The sequence below is a fragment of the Squalius cephalus genome (genome assembly GCF_949319135.1).
Source record: "Squalius cephalus genome assembly, chromosome: 12".
Taxonomy (NCBI): Eukaryota; Metazoa; Chordata; class Actinopteri; order Cypriniformes; family Leuciscidae; genus Squalius; species Squalius cephalus.
Window position 1 is genome coordinate 24,404,496 of NC_137133.1, and position 16,901 is coordinate 24,421,396.

The window sequence follows — 16,901 nt, forward strand, 5'->3', positions numbered from 1 at the left end:
TCGTGTCGTTTAGCTTGCTGTTCGCTTAACTGAGTGTCTGAATGGTGTCTTGCAAAATGTTTCCTCAAATTCGTGGCATTACCAGAGTACTTGATTTTTCCCAGACACAGTTTACAAACTGCATGGTTCCTGTCGATATTGGTAGTGCCCTCTTTACTCTGGAAACCAAAATGATTCCACACTTCATGCAGCGGGAGCCGGTCTTACACGGGGTTCAGCCATAGCAATGTTGTTAGCTTCTAGCAAAAAGTCAGACACTGTTAGGCGAGGACACTAGTGGTGCGTCTCAGCATAGCCATCTAGTGGTAGGGATTTCAACACAACATAAATGTGAACCACTGTCTTACCATGAATATTTTTGCACGTAAACTAAAAAATAAAAATAAAAATTTGATATTGAAAATCGATACAGGATTGCAAAATAAAATATTGCGATACTCAAGTGTATTGATTTTTTCTTACACCCCTATTAGTGATTTAAAGCGAGGTGCAAAAGAGGGAAAAACTCCAATGCAATCACCCCTATCGCATATAGAAACAGCTGGTGAGATACAATTTGCAAGACAATGTATTTAATAAGGGTGTCAAATCAAAATCGATCGAAATTAATGCTCAATCTCGATTATCGAATCAAACAATGGAATCGTCGATGCTGCCACGCCCCCATGTCACGTCAGCTCGGCTTGCCTGTAATAGGTAAAACTCCTTTTCTCGAGAATATTGAAGCCTTTATTTTAAAACGCATTGCAGCTGCACAGCGAGAGCATCATAACTCGTCTGAGCGAGCTGATTGGCTGTGCTGCGGCAACTGCACGAACCTATGGCGAGTTAGCAGTGGCGTGCGGTCCAATGGGAGCACTTGGCGCCCTGCCAACCTCGAGCGAGCCAATTTGGACGTGGCTGGAGAGTATAAATTCACAGAAAACTCGCCAAAGGATTTTAGGTTTAAATCGACTGAAGCGAAGTACCTGATATGAGCGAAATAGCACGGCAAGGCAACGCTGTACTCGTTCCCTTATCTCTAAGGGAACCGAGGTTACGCAAGTAACCAAGTACGTCCCATTACGAGAACGTTCTCTCGTACTGCGTTGCAAACGCTGTGGGAACCCAATTTAAAACGACGTGCTATTCGCCTGTGACTGCTCTGAGGAGTCCAGGGAGCCCCGGGACTATAATAGGTAATAGGTTATATTGTTTAAGTTTCCAATTGTCTTAAGATATAAGTTATTGTTACATTATTTTGTTAATAAACATTTTAAATTTGACAATGTAGTATTGCGAACAAAGGTCAGATATTATTATATTGCATAAGTCTAAAAATGGCATAGCTTGTGCTTTCAATTTTTTTTTTTTATTATCGAGAATCGAATCGAACTGTGACTTTAGAATCGAAAATGTAATCGAATCGAGGATTTGGAGAATCGTGACACCCTTAGTATTTAATAAATAGTGCGAGTAAATTCTTCAGTACCGTCAGCAGAACTGATAACGTCCAAGCTTATCGATACTGCGGTCTTCCATAATTTGGCCCCAGGGCCCATTTAATACTGAGTTTCAGTACCCATGCCTACATATGGGTGTGTTCATATGGATGAAAGCCTGTTGTGTTCGGTCTCTTGATTTGTGATAGTCGCAGCTATTTTGAAACTCACCTTCTTCATCTACCGAGTGTGGATGGCATCAAGGTCTTGTCCTGAAGAATCACAGGGCCAAACGCTAGGGATTATATCTCATCTGATAACAAGAGCACAGCCATAATTTTAAGAACTCTAATGATATCTTTACCCGCTGATATTGCATTGGGGATATCAATTCAAACATTTTAATGGCTAAGAGTATGAGCCATGAGTAAGCTGGCCAGATATCTGTGAAAAATAACTTTTTGGCCTGAACCACATTTAGCATTTAAAAGTAAAAAGAATTTCAGTATTTATCAGTAAAAAATACATACAAATAAATAAATACCCCTGAGTTTCACAGTATGGTGTCTCTCTCACTGGCCAACATAACTCAAAACAGACCTAGAGAAATAAAATAAAATATACCAATGACCATGATATCCTGTTATCATAATAGTTAAATAAATTATTATAACTACGACCATTATACCATTATATTTGTCGCCTATTATTTAGCCTACAGGCTTCTCAAGGACAATCACACTGAAAAAACCTGGGGTTAATGATTTTAAAATGTGAGACTTCTTTCAAAAGCATAAATCTTACAGAACCCAAACTTTTGGACAGTAGTGCATTGTATGTTTGAGGTTGTTTTGCTTACTAGTCATATGGTTCATAGCCGTGGAGATTTTCTTGGACGGGGGTGCAGCAGGCCTTCAGCATGATGATCTACAGTAGGAACATAACATGCAATTTCACAGAGCCAACAATGTTACATAGGATTTACAATAGGGTTTATTACAAGAAACCAAGCTAGAGCAGAGGTGAACTGCAGAAAAGAGAAAGAATTATATATATATATTATATACACACATATATATATATATTTCTTAAGATAATATATTAATTAATATAATAATTAATTATATATTAATATAAATTGATGCATATGAAATTAGTATCATGATTAAACAATAATTCACCCTTTGTTGTAGAGGTTTTTTTCCTGTTGCTCCTGAAATCACTTTTTTTTAATCACTATTTGTAAGTGACGTCACTGATTAACAGTGCAGTGCATTCTTTTAGGTTAAATAAATTAGCCTACTTCCAATCACCCATTGACAAATTACCAGCAAAACAAAACTATCAAAAACTGTTATCTACACAAAGATGTGGTTAAAACCCCAAACTTTCATAAACAAGAGCTCCAGTCTATAGTTAGCCTCCCTTAACGTAGGCCTAACTTACCTCTTCTAAAAATGGTTGAGATGCTAACGGACTTTTTCGAAGACACAAAACCATTTCTATAAAGTAAATATTCAACAGAAGCGTGTCAATTACACGTAATAAAGGCAACAATGGATATAATTCACCTCAGATCTTGAAATTAAACAAATGGAAACATGAACGTTAAAACTGTGAACAAACAAGTGTATTCTTTGACAAAGAATGTTTTAGTAACTCAGTAGCCTATGTATTTTTTTAAATGGTGTAATATTTGTGAATGTTATTATGTAGCTACTTATCCATTTTCTTGCAAGTGCCTCAAGTTTACTCTCTAGTCGGTAGTCGGTTAAAAAAAAAAGTGATCTCTAAATTAGGCTATTATAGGCAGTGGACTAAACGCTACTACAGTTAGCCATCTCATTCCAAGATCTTTTTGTGTGAAGTGAACAAATCCCTCACACTCAATTTTTCATAACTGTCACAACGAACCAGCAAAAGTAATGATTATGAATATGTAAAATATTGCAATGAGACATTTTAATTGTCTATTAATAAACAAGTGTTTTCTGTGTCAGCTGCAAAGATGAAGTCTGACTCGCGATCTTTGCAGTAGTGAACGCGCCGGAGAGAGATACACATTTCATACTCTTTTTTCACTGAAAAATTTCACTATTCGGTACCAATACCAGTAAAAATCAGTAAAGTGACATTAGCCTAATCAAAAATATTTCCATATGTGGCTCTTTCCTCCTTTCTTGTCAACAAGTGGATTCAGGCCACCGCATTAGCAGCGCTGCCGGTCGCCATGTCTCAGTGTTTTTAGGTGTGTAAGTGAATGAAGTGAATGTCGTGACATTACTGATCACGTGAAGATTTTGCAGCAGCGTTGAAAATCCACCGGCGGCGCTGCACCGCTGCTGAATACATAGTAGGGGAAACACTGCACTTCCAAATGTGGTTTTAAATCATCAAATACACATCTGATATGTGGACATCTAACCTTCATCTAAACAAAACAGGTCTGCTCATGTTTACATATGCACAATATACATGATATCAAAGATTAGAAAACATCATTAACTGAGTCTTGATTTTGTCTCTGCAGACAGGAGTTTATGATGAGGCGCTGAGCAGCTTCTTTAGAAATGTTGACCAAAGCTCTCTCTTCTCTTGCTCTCTTCTTACTCTGTTCACGACCCTCTGTTTGTCCACATGTCATCCTCTCTGCTGATCCTCTTGAGTTATTGTGGGATCTCGTGTGTGTGTGGTGTTTCTGTAGGAGAGCGGGTGGAGCAGACGCTACAGGGGGCAGAATCACTGCTCTAAAGGCCAGGGTGAGCACCATGTTAGGTGATGTTTTGGGATTGGAGCATGGAGACAGGACTGTAGTATCTGACTGCTATGTTGTGAATGTGTGTGTGAGCTTCAGATCTATGCGGTTTGGCTTACAGTGCCTACAGAATGTTACGCTTATGGAGAAAGACATTAAAAGAGCAAGACTAGTTATACAGCAGCCAAAGATGTCAGTCTTAAAGGATTAGTTCACTTGTCCTGATAATTTACTCACCCCCATTCAAGATATTCATGTATTTCTTTCTTCAGTCGAAAATAAATTAAGGTTTTTGAGGAAAACATTCTAGGATTTTTCTCCATATAGTGGACTTCAATGGTTTGAAGGTCCAAATTCAATGCAGCTTCAAAGGCTCTACAATCCCAGCCAAAGAATAAGGGTCTTATCTAGCCAAACAATCGGTCATTTTCTATTTAGAAAAAAACAAACAAACAAAAAAAAACCTTTTCAACCACAAATGCTCGTCTTGCACGTCCACGACTTCACGCATTACGTAATCACGTTGGAAAGGTCACGTGTGACATGGGTGGAAAAATTTTGGACGAAAAACTTTTTCTCATTTTCTCCTCCAACTTCAAAATCGTCTGACATCATTGTTTTACCTTTTATTTATTTATTTATTTATTTATTTATTTTGTAAATGGCGTTTGACTTAGTCTTTGCACGTTCGCTTTGTAAACACTAGGTCTGTACTTCCGCCTACTGCTTGACCTTTCAATGTGATTACGTAATGTGTGGCGCATCACAGCAAGTGCAAGATGAGCATTTGTGGTTAAAAATGCTGTTTTTTTTAGAAAATGACCGATGGTTTGGTTAGATAAGACCCTTATTCCTCGGCTGGGATCGTGTAGAGACTGAAATTTGGACCTTAAACCCATTGGTTCCCATTGAAGTCCACTAAATGGAGAAAAATCCTGGAATGTTTTCTTCAAAAACCTTAATTTCTTTTCGACTGAAGAAAGAAAGACATGAACATCATGCATGACGTGGGGTAGAGTAAATTATCAGGAAATTTTTATTCTGAAGTGAACTAATCCTTTACATTTGTACATGGACCAACAATTTAAAAAAAATTTTTTTGCAAATTTTCCTCTCAAGTACGCAGTTGATTCATATATTATTCAGTTCTCGTGTAGACAAAATGACCATTCGTAATAAAAACAACAGGAGTCAATGGAAGGTACCCAACATAATAGAAAAACAAATTTGTGTGTGTGTTTCTGCAGGCCGTATTAGTGGACATGGAGGAGGGAGTCCTAGGAGAGATTTTGCAAGGACCGTTGCGTTCTCTCTTCAACAGCACACAACTCATAAGTGATGTCTCTGGTTCAGGGAACAACTGGTAAGGGTCTGTCTCAGCAGGGACTCTGTCACACTGTCTACATGCTAAAACGGACACAGTGCTAACTAGGGCTGGACGGTATGGTGTTATATACTCTGCAAAGAGAGAAATGTGTCAACAGATTCTGCTATAAGTAAATTAAGAGCACAGGTACCTGTCAAAACCTGCTGGAAATTATTGTCTGATCGTCAATGACGGCTTACTTTCCGTCCCAAGGCCTCTGCAATTCAAGTTCAAGTTCAAGATTTATTTAGCCATTTCAACATTACAGTTGATAGGAATTTGTCTTGGTATGCTCACATATACAACTTTATTAACAACAATACACTGACACAATAACACATTCCACACATATACCTCACATATACCCCCCAATAACATCAAATACACAGACATGAACAACACTGCATTCAATGTTCTAGCTTCAGACCATGTTTAGATAACGTATGGCTTGGGGGATAGGTACTATCTCTGAAGCGTGATGTTCTACTGACAATGCTTCTGTACCTCTTCCTTGAGGGCAGTAAAGTGAACAAGTAATGTGCTGGGTGATAGGGGTCAGTGGTGATGTTTTTCGCCTTCTTAATAATTCTGGAGTCGTAGTGTGAGGCTATGGTAGGCAGACTACAGCCAATGATCTTAAAGGCTCTTCTCACTACTTTCTCTAGCTGTTGCTTACCCTGACTGGTCGCATTGCCATACCAGGACAGGATAGAGAAGGTCAGCACACCTTCTATGGCGGCTCGGTAGAAATGAGTCATGCTGCCAAATTTCCTCAACTGACGGAGAAAATAAAGTCTCTGATGGGCTTTGCTTACAATGAGACTGATATTCAGGTCCCATGAGAGGGATTGATGAATGGTGGTGCCCAAGAAACAGAAGGAAGAGACCCTCTCAACAACCTGATCATTGATGGAGAGGGGAAGATGCCGAACGGCCTTCTTCCTAAAGTCCACTATCATCTCTTTAGTTTTAGATGTATTGAGGATTAAGTTATTGACCTCACACCACTTCACCAGCTGTTCTACTTCACCCCGATAACCAGATTCAGACACCAATTCAGACACATGCTACACGTACTATGGCATACACACATTGCTCTTGATTCTGTATGGTATTACCTCCTCTCCAATCCCATGGCTAAAGCCCAAAGTAATACTTTGTTTTTTGCGCTTATACTAGCTAGGGTATGTACACTTCACACGCACAGCCTGATTTCTCCAACCAGCTTGCACAAGCTGGCGCTATGTATCACCCTCCAGGGGCCGGTTGCATAAACCTCTAAGACTAGTCTTACAAGTTAGACATACATTTTTTTTCTTTAAGACTATTCATAGCTTTTTTTAATGTTACATAAAAACATAGATTAGCCTAATTTGAGACCGAACTGTAGTGTATGCTACTGTTACTAGTGGTTACTAGTTACTAGTAACTGCTAGTGGGTCATACTAGAATTTATGACACTGTACTTAACGTAATGGCCTGTGTTTATGCAACCGGCCCCAGATGTGATGATTTTCCGTTTAGAATCACAACAATTCATTGGCTGAAGGTGGAAGTGCTGGACATGCACCTCAGATTTTTCTAAGAAGTATTTGTAGCAGTAATTGAGTATGGCAGAGCTAACCAGTGTCTCATTCCCTACTCATGGAACCAGGGTTACATATGTAACTGGGACGTTCCCTTTCATAGGTTCATTTGATGCTACATCAGTAGCTAATGCTGTGGGAACACTATACCACACATACTCCCTGGAATTTGCAAAGTTGGAAACTTTCCATGGGATTAATGGAAATTAACGGGAAATTGCAGCACCAAGAATACCGCATGAAGCCAGATTATGAAGGAGCTTACATGGTGGACCCAAAGTATGAGAAAAGCATTCTCTCTGGTGAAGAGATCAACAGAGCTTATACTTTTATTACTGCCATGTCTCACCACCTGGATCTTATGAAGACAAAGTTCTCGGCAGTCTGGTATAATCCCGTACCAAGCCAGGCCTTTGGGAAGGGGATGGGATATGGCAGTCGTGCCAGCACATATATGTTAGGGGTGGCAATCTTTTGTAATCTCACAATTCAATTCAAAATCGATTCTCAATTTTTTTAATCAGGTTTCGAATCGAAACTTGATTTCGATTTTCATTGCAATTTATTGTCCTTAAAGCCTTATAAGAAAACATGTGCCCCCAAACTTTAATTAAAGTTTTGTTGAGTTATTATTTTTTTATCTCATGTTATTGTTTTTTTTTTACGCCACCGCTGCTCAGTCTTTCATATTCGCCTTTTGCGGCATAAGCACGTGCTGATGATTCTTTTGTATCATTTGAAATGTGTGATTATCAGCTGGTTCCGATCAGTTGCTGATCTTTTGAAGTTAGAAAAATATAATACACACTGTTGCGTTCTCAATATTTTGTGATTTAGCCTGATACAGGATTTTACAAGCAGGTATTGTTTGTTACCGTGGCAACTGTTTGCATGTCCACTTTCAACGTGTTTCTTGTGTGTAAAAAGTACAAAACAACTTGACATGTGCCAGTAATTATACTTTATTTATGGCTAATTTCATTTATATTAATAAATACATTGATATAAGACCTGTTGTTGTGAAGTAAGTGTCATTTGTCCCCCTTTGCAAGCATGTGTGCTCTCTAAACTGTCTGGTGCTGCACTGTTCTTTGTTCCGTCAACATCACGTTATTAACAGATGATTAGAATATCAATTTTTTAAATTTATGACTCGATTCCAATCATTAGAAGATAGAATTTATATGCGAGTTGATTTTTGATGAGCACGAGTGGAGTGTTTGCATGGGCCGTGAGCAGAATATTGAGTGCAGCGATAACGGCTAGAGCGAGAGTGAAACCTGAACGCTGATCACTGAGGGACTGCCGGGGCAGCATATATTTTCTGCTCATATTTTCAGCCGTTTTTCTTTTGACCGAAAATAGAAAATGCCATTTTTGGCCGATAATATCTGGCTGTCAAAATTTCAGTTCATTCCTATTCGCAACAGGCAAGGATTTAGAAACTGGTGGCCATCCAGGGCAAACCTAAGCCTGTTTGAGCCTGACACAGAGGCAGAGGCGGAGATGGAGGATGTTGATGAGGTCCAGGAAGAAGCCATTGAGACCTGAATGGATTGAGAGGAAAAATGCAGAAACCAGAAGCTTGAGAAAATATGTTTTCATTTAAAAAAAAGTTCTACTCAAAAATAAATCCAAGTCAAAAACCATTTGACTTGTATTCATTTTCCACCCCTTTGCAACCCTACTTGTTTTCTTGTTAAAGTTATTTTTTGTTCTTGTGTGATTAAAAAAAAAAACAGCTTTTATTGAAACCAAGCATCCTAAATTACTCGTTTTGTCCTTCTTCCTCTTTATTATGTAATTGCTGGTTATGAAAACACACTCTTCATTGCGAAACAAAACCTTGCAGGTTGACCTTCAATCTGCTTGTCACAGATCACCGGAGATGGATTTTATAACCAGGTTTAAACTGGGCCTATGTTACTTTTCTTCATGTGTCGACACCCATGTGCTGTAATAGCTCCTGACAGCCTCCAGGCATGTTACTGAACAGTCACACTTTATGGGATTTGACTTTTTAAGTGGTTCTTCATGTACCAGTGCTCAAGGTTGATTGCTCGTACAAGCATACAAGCGTTAGTTCAGTTCCTCTAACTGGATTGGACAAGCAGTATTACAAGAGTGCTGATTTTATTTACCTGTTCATATAACCTGTTCTTTTCTGTAGCTTGAAGTGTTTTTAGTAGGGGTGTAACAATATATCGTGTCACAATATATCACAATACAAAAATGCAACAATATTTATTGTGGATGGTGACAGTCTGTATCGTGGATATTTCACCCAAAATGAAAATTACTTTGCGTGAAAAAATTCAAGTTTGCAGAGTTTTCGTGTCAGTACTACATTAAACTACTATATATAATGTTGAATATAATGTATAATAATGCAATGGGGGAATATTTGTGGGTACTGATAATGCCAAATGTCTTATGTTACCAGTAAAAAGTGTCCAACATTATATCTAGTTATATTATATCTATTATTATATTATATTATATATTATATCTATAATTAGATTATATCTAGTCAGTGAAAAAGTGCAAGCATATTCGTCTAAAATAATTCTGTATTTTCAGCTTCAGAATCATGAATATTTTTATTCTGGTGTCTCAGTTGTCCTGTGCTTTGGGTTTCCAGCACCAAGTCCAAGCCTATTCATTTACACCCCCTTTGTAAAATGTTGCATTTTAATCAACAGTTAATTTTTTGTCAACCCTTTTACCATATTCCTTGGAGTATTGCAATAAAATTAGTATTTAGTTATGCATTGTTGTTTTAACTGTTGGATCAGTGATTGACCGTGTGATTGGTCTATGACCCTTAGGGCAGTCGGGCACCACACATACGGCTTGACCTACCGAGAGCAGATTGTGGATCAGGTCCGTAAGGCTGCAGAACACTGTGACTGTCTTCAGTGCTTCTTCCTCATTCATTCCATGGGAGGAGGTGAGCTTCTGATGCCTGTCATGTAACCAGTATTCAGATTTGGTGGTTGAGAAACATGGGGTGATATAAGCGTACTTTTGTGTGTTTAGGCACTGGTTCAGGGTTAGGCACATTTGTGTTGAAGCTTCTAGAAGAGGAGTTCCCAGAGGTGTGCCGGATAGTGACCTCGGTTTATCCGACGGCAGAGGATGATGTCATCACCTCTCCCTACAACAGCGTCCTAGCCATGAAAGAGCTCACAGAACATGCAGACTGTGTCTTGCCGGTCGATAACCAGGTATGACTTCGTAAAAATGTAAAGGGTATTAGAACTTAAAATTCTGTCATCCGTTACCTACTCCCATGTTTTTCCCTTTTTTTTTTCTTTGTTTTGTGGAGCAGATGTTAGGCAGAATGTTCACACTGCACTTTTGAAATGAAATGGGCACAGATGTTTGAAAGCTCCAAAAGAAATAAAATAAAAATAAACACCATAAAGAACCTCAGAAGTTTCTATCTAAACCTCATTATAATTTGTAATTACGTCCTTCCCTCTTCCAGCTCTCAACATTTGACAACAATGATGTTAAACAACACTAGCCACTAGGGGTGTAACGATACCCTCATGTCACGATTTGATACATATCACGATACTGAACTCACGATGTGATATTATTGCGATACTCCAAGACATATGGTAAACACAAAATGTTCTGTTGATTAAGGGCCCTTTCACACCTACCTTGTTTGGTCTGGATTTTCTGACTTTTCAGTTTGATACGAATCATAATTATAGGTGTGAAACCTCCCCCGGACCACGGTCCGGACCAAACAGACGAAATTTGATCAGACGAAAAGAGGTAGTCTCGGTCCGGATCAAACTGAACAAAGGTTTGGTTCGTTTCTAGTGTGAAAGCAATGTCTGTATGGTTCAGACTTTCGGACCATTTACAGGAAGTTCCGGTGGTTCTTGCAGGATTGCTTGCAGTCTTCTCCTGCTTTCCTGCCGGCGACCATAAAATGTTTGCACAACGAGGACGTTCATTTGGCGAATTTGAACTAGCCTCGAGTATAGTTGGTGCTGCAGGTAGTAATGCCGTAATAATAACAGTATAGTGCCAACGATATGCATCTGTTCATTCATTCTTGTCAAAGTTACCCGCCGAATTGACAATACGCTGACGTCAGACGCACGTCCATTTACAAACCAATCAATGTCAAGATGCAGCCCACATAGATGATGACGACAGGACGCAAGTATGTCATGTAAAGTTCTTTAGTGTGCTCGCATAATTGCAATGTGAAACCAAACCAAAACTTATCGAATGAATAAAATGTATCAAAACATGAAGTTTGGTTCGGACCTTGGTGCGGACTTTCAGGTGTGAAAACACCCTAAAATGCTAAATTTAGTATTACATTGGGTGTAAATGAATAGGCTTGGACTTGGTGCTGGAAACCCAAAGCACAGGACAATAGTGACACCAGAATAAAAATATTCATGATTCTGAAGCTGAAAATACAGAATTATTTTAGACGAAAATGTTTCCACTTTGTCACTGACTAGATGTATTTAAAATAATATTTACTGGTAACATAAGACACTTGGCATTATCACGACCCACAAATATTCCCCCATTGCATTATTATATAATATTCAGCATTATATATTATTTTAATGTAGTACTGATACTAAAACTCTGTAAACTAAATTTTTTTCCACACAATAATTTTCATTTTGGGTGAACAATACACAATACATATTGTCACTATCCACGGTACATATTGTTGTATTGCAATATATTGTGACACCGACACGATATATTGTTACACCCCTTACTGGCCACATGTCTCAACCATTTGCAACACTAAATTTGAATATGTTGATGTGCCAGTGACACTGAATGGAAAGTTTTTCAGTGAATAATGACTTAAATATCAGTCTATTCCTCACACAACGCTATTGTATCGTGTCATCAGGAAACTTGGAATAGAGCTTACAAGTCACATGTACTAGTATTATTGTGCTTTATTGTCCTGTTTGGTACGAAAAAGCACAGCCCTGATTTCTGCAGCTTTTGCTGTGTGGAAAAGAGCTGTATTGATGTTCTTCACAATTTTTCCTTTTGTGTAATAACGCATGGGAACTCATACAGTTTTTGAATGGCATGAGCGTGAACAGATCATACCAATTTTAATGATTATTCTCTATTATTATTCTAGTCTCTGGTGGATATTGTTGGTAAGATACAGCACATGTCCAACACTGGCAAACCAAGCTGTACTATCAAGAAGGACTGTACCATCATCTCTGGACAAGGAGGGGTGGTGAAGGTCGAAAAACCTTTTGATGCCATGAACAACATTGTGGCCAATCTACTTCTTAATATCACAAGGTATCATGTGCCAAAAAAAGGGGAAATGCTTGTGCTTTATGCAGCAGTGAAAGTGTAGTGAAACCTTCATTAGGAATTAAAAGAGAAGTACATAATAAGAGGAATGCTTTTCACACAAAAATACACTTTTGAAGAGGAATTACAGTACCGGTAATTATTTTGTGCACAGTAATTGAGATTTATAGAAATTGGATGCATTTCACGCCTGACTTTATAGATTCTATATTTTAATCTTGATTAATCACACACTTATCTTGAAATTAAGCTTATACCATTTATCTTGTTTAACACATTTATTTTGTCATTATTTGCTATATCCAGCAAAGTAAACCAAGGTAAATTGTGGTGTTTTCCCAAAAAGGCCACTTGGAGCCACAAAAGGAGACCAAATAACCAAATTATATAAGAAGTCTATGTAATTTATATATTTGTGCACACCAAAGCACCCATGAAACAAAAACATTACAGATTTTCTTACATACATGGTTTGTGCATCAATAAAACAGACTTGCGTGCTTACTGTACATCACCGCAATCGTCTTTACTTTGATTGCAATCCTGCAATCTTCACCAATCAAAACTTTACTAGCTAGAAGCTGATTTTTATGTAAATTTAAAAGTAGTTATAAAAATAAAGTTTATAGAAAGTAATAGAACTGGTAATCTGTTATCTTTGATTCTTTTTTATCTTTCTGTCTAGAGATTTGATCACCTGTTTAATTCGATTCGATTTCTTCTCTTGCAGTTCAGCACGTTTTGAGGGCTCTCTCAACATGGATCTGAATGAGATAGCCATGAACCTGGTACCGTTCCCGCGTTTACACTACCTCGTGCCCAGTCTAACTCCTCTCTACACACTTGCAGATGTCAACGTACCACCACGCAGGTAGTGATGTAGTACTCGAGTCCGGTCTCGGACTCGAGTCCGGTCTCGAGACCGATTTCTGCTTTCTCGGACTCGACTCGGACTTGTTCTTACAAAGACTCGGTCTTGACTCGGACTCGACCCTTCAAAGACTCGGTCTTGACTCGGACTCGGCATAGGCGGTCTCGTCCCATCACTAGTCCACTAGAATACATACCACTAGAAAATTTTAATTGACTGTTCGCAAAGACCCGCCCCCCTTAGTTACTGTCGCTATGTCCGACAAGCTACACCGTTCTCACGCCACACCATGTTCTCACGCAGTGAAAAATACATCGCGGAGCAGAGGAGACTGACAACACGCTGACAGACAGGATAGACCAGGTTACTTTTCGGTTACTTTTGATATTAAACATATTAAACAAAGTCTCGCCTTTCAAACTTGGTCATTTTTTAAAAGAAATTTAAACAATAAATACCGTTTTGTGGCTCTTAAATGTGTAGTGACAGATCGCTGTAGAGCATCAGTTAAAGCTGCTCGTGAACCGATCATCTCTTCCTTCTAGTTAATTTATAGCCTCAAATAAACATGAACAAACATAAGAAGCAATGTTGTTTTAACCACGGAAAGGCGTCAGTACACTCCGTGTTTCAAGTTCAAATCCTCCCATGTTAACCAACGGACTCGGTCTCGACTCGGACTCGACCCTTCAAAGACTCGGTCTTGACTCGGACTCGACTGAATTTGAAAACCAACGGACTCGGTCTCGACTCGGACTCGACCCTTCAAAGACTCGGTCTTGACTCGGACTCGGCATAGGCGGTCTCGTCCCCATCACTGCACGCAGGTTTGTCATTATACATTTGCAGTCATTTTTACCCAGTTTCACCTCATCTCCTCTTACACCTGCCTTTTTCACCATCAATTCGGTACTACGCCCAGCTGCACATACAGAGAGTGGGGTTTCCTCTTTCACATCTCAGTGAAAGGACTAGGGATGCGATGATTATAGTCTGAGGAATAATCACGGTTTCACATCACGATTATTATGCATTAATTATTTTCACAACACTACCACAGGGTTTCCGCTGGGCATTAAAAAGCATTAAAAGTCGTTAAATGGATTTTGCGAAAATTAAGGCCTTAAATGGCATTAAAAAGCATTACATTTTAATTCTACAGGCATTAAAAATGTAGATAGTTTTGAAGAAAATTTTATATTATCAATTAGCAATATAGCCTTCATAATTAATCATTTTTATATGCTGTTGCAAAATATGTACGTGAGTGTGATAAACACACGGAACCGGTTTGGTAATTGCTTCCGGCCGGAGCAGAATTGCCGTGATGTGGAGGTTACGCGGGCATTTTGTACAGCAGGAATAACAGGAATAAAACTTTAGAGCTGAACTCTGCAGGACTGAAGTTGAAAAATCCTGCCACAGAAGCTTTAGTGTCTTATGTCATCATCAAGTGAATAAGTGAATGCTGTGCTGTGTTTCTGTAGGCTGGATCAGATGTTCTCAGATGCATTCAGTAAGGATCATCAGCTGATCAGAGCTGACCCCAAACACAACCTGTATCTGGCCTGTGCTCTTATGCTGCGTGGAAACGTTCAGATGTCAGATCTGCGCCGGAATATTGAACGGTTTGTTTGTCCCATAATTCCATTTGTTTAGCCTTCTGTCTATTTTTTTCCATCCATATCTTTTGTATTCTCACTTCAAAACCTAATAATCTGCCTCGCTGTCCACATGCAGCTGGACAAGGCAGCATCCTAACCTCTTCATCGGCGCTCGCACATGGTCCTCATGTGAACTCATTCCAATAAAACCTGTTTACACCTGGCATTACATCCATTATTATTTTTGACAGAGAGAGAATAAAATAATAAAAATAAATTCTTCGATGTCAGTTGGGTTACCAAAATGAAGGGAAAATAAATAGTTAGCAAGAAACACATTAGTGCATTTTATAGGGTTAGTTTAGTTCTGAAATAAACCAGTGAAATCAATAAATCCTCATGTTGTTCTGAATCCATAAGACTTGTTAATCTATGAAACACAAATTAAGTTTTTTTTATTTTTTTTTTAGATATACCCTGAGAGCTTTCTTTTCGTCCATTCACCTTAAACTTTGACATTTTACAAAGACATTGTAAAAGTAATCCTGATGAATCGAGCGGTTTAATCAAAGTCTTTTGAAGAGACATGATAACTTTATATAATGAACAGATCTAATCTAGGCATTTATTCACATATAAACATTGTTCAATGAATATTAAAAATGGTAAACGGAAGCTGAAACGTGCTTGCTTGACACAGGAGAACAAATGAGGTACATGCATTAAGCAAGTACGGTTGAGCTGTCGTTGACCATTTTGATGTGCCAAAAAGCTCATGCAGGGGCATTGCCCCTATATCTGGAATTTTAGGGGCATTATAACTGCATTCTAATAGTGTTTGTTTGTTTTTTGCAAAGTGAGAGACATACTCGATAATGTCAGCTCGCAGCCTTGCACATAATTAAAAAAAAAAAATAATTATCGTAGACGATACAGCTAATATTTACACATGCACACGCGAATCGACTTTCTCCTGCTGTCGGCTGTACTTTCTGCATGTCTTGATTGACAGATGTCTCGTCCAATCAGCGGTCAGTATTCCATTCGCCACATATACCTGCCTTTTCCGTTTTGTCTGACTTGTTGTGTTTTCTGATTTGTTATCTTGTTTTCGGAATTGTTATTGTGTTTTCTAACTTGTTCATTTATTTTTAGTCTTTCCATTGTGTTTATAAATTTGTTGTTTTGTTTTCAGAATTGTGGTTTGTTTTGCAATTCTCGTCCACCGTAGAAATCAGTGTTCAAACTGTCTCCCTACCTTACCATGATTCGCAACGATAAGCTTATAAAAATTGTTAATATTTTTTTTTTAGATATACTCTGAGAGCTTTCTTTTCATCCATTCACCTTAAACTTTGAACCTTCAAAGACATTGTAAAAGTAATCCTGATGAATCGAGCAGTTTAATCAAAGTCTTTTGAAGAGATATGATAACTTTATATAATGAACAGATCTAATCTAGGCATTTATTATTATTGCCAATGAATATTAAAAATGGTAAACGGAAACTGAAACGTGCTTGCTTGACACACGAGAACAAATGAGGTACGTGCATTAAGCAACTACGGTTGAGCTGTCGTTGACCATTTTGATGTGCTTTATGCATGTGAGTTGAAAAATGTATCCACTTGTGTTTTGAACGTGAATAAAAGTCTTATGGGTTTGGAATAACATGAGGGTGAGTAAATGATGACAGAATTTTCAGTTTTGAGTGAACTGTCCCTTTAATACCAGGTGTAAATGGTAATGCGTCTCTCAACTGACCACTTGTGATTGGATCAATGAAAACGCATCTTAATGCCAGAGGTAATAGAGGAGGGCCTGGCAACTCTGGCCCTCGAGATCCACTTTCCTTCAGAGTTTAGCTCCAACCCTGATCAAAGACCAGCCCTTGGCAAGTCTTACCCAAGCATGTCGACACAATACTCCTAATAAGCATAAAAATACAAGGTGCACAA

General features: G+C 38.5%; 1 protein-coding gene across 1 annotated transcript; it reads left to right on the top strand.

The window, feature by feature from the left end:
* Nucleotides 1–678: 678 nt before the first annotated feature.
* On the top strand, nt 679–15,846 carry LOC307168128 (tubulin epsilon chain-like). The gene is made up of 8 exons (XM_079887767.1): nt 679–1,178; nt 4,126–4,180; nt 5,424–5,539; nt 9,957–10,078; nt 10,168–10,355; nt 12,281–12,453; nt 13,199–13,339; nt 14,827–15,846. The coding sequence occupies exons 3-8, from the start codon at nt 5,439–5,441 to the stop codon at nt 14,996–14,998; spliced, it is 897 nt and encodes a 298-aa protein (XP_079743893.1). The 5' UTR covers nt 679–1,178; nt 4,126–4,180; nt 5,424–5,438; the 3' UTR covers nt 14,999–15,846.
* Nucleotides 15,847–16,901: the final 1,055 nt, after the last annotated feature.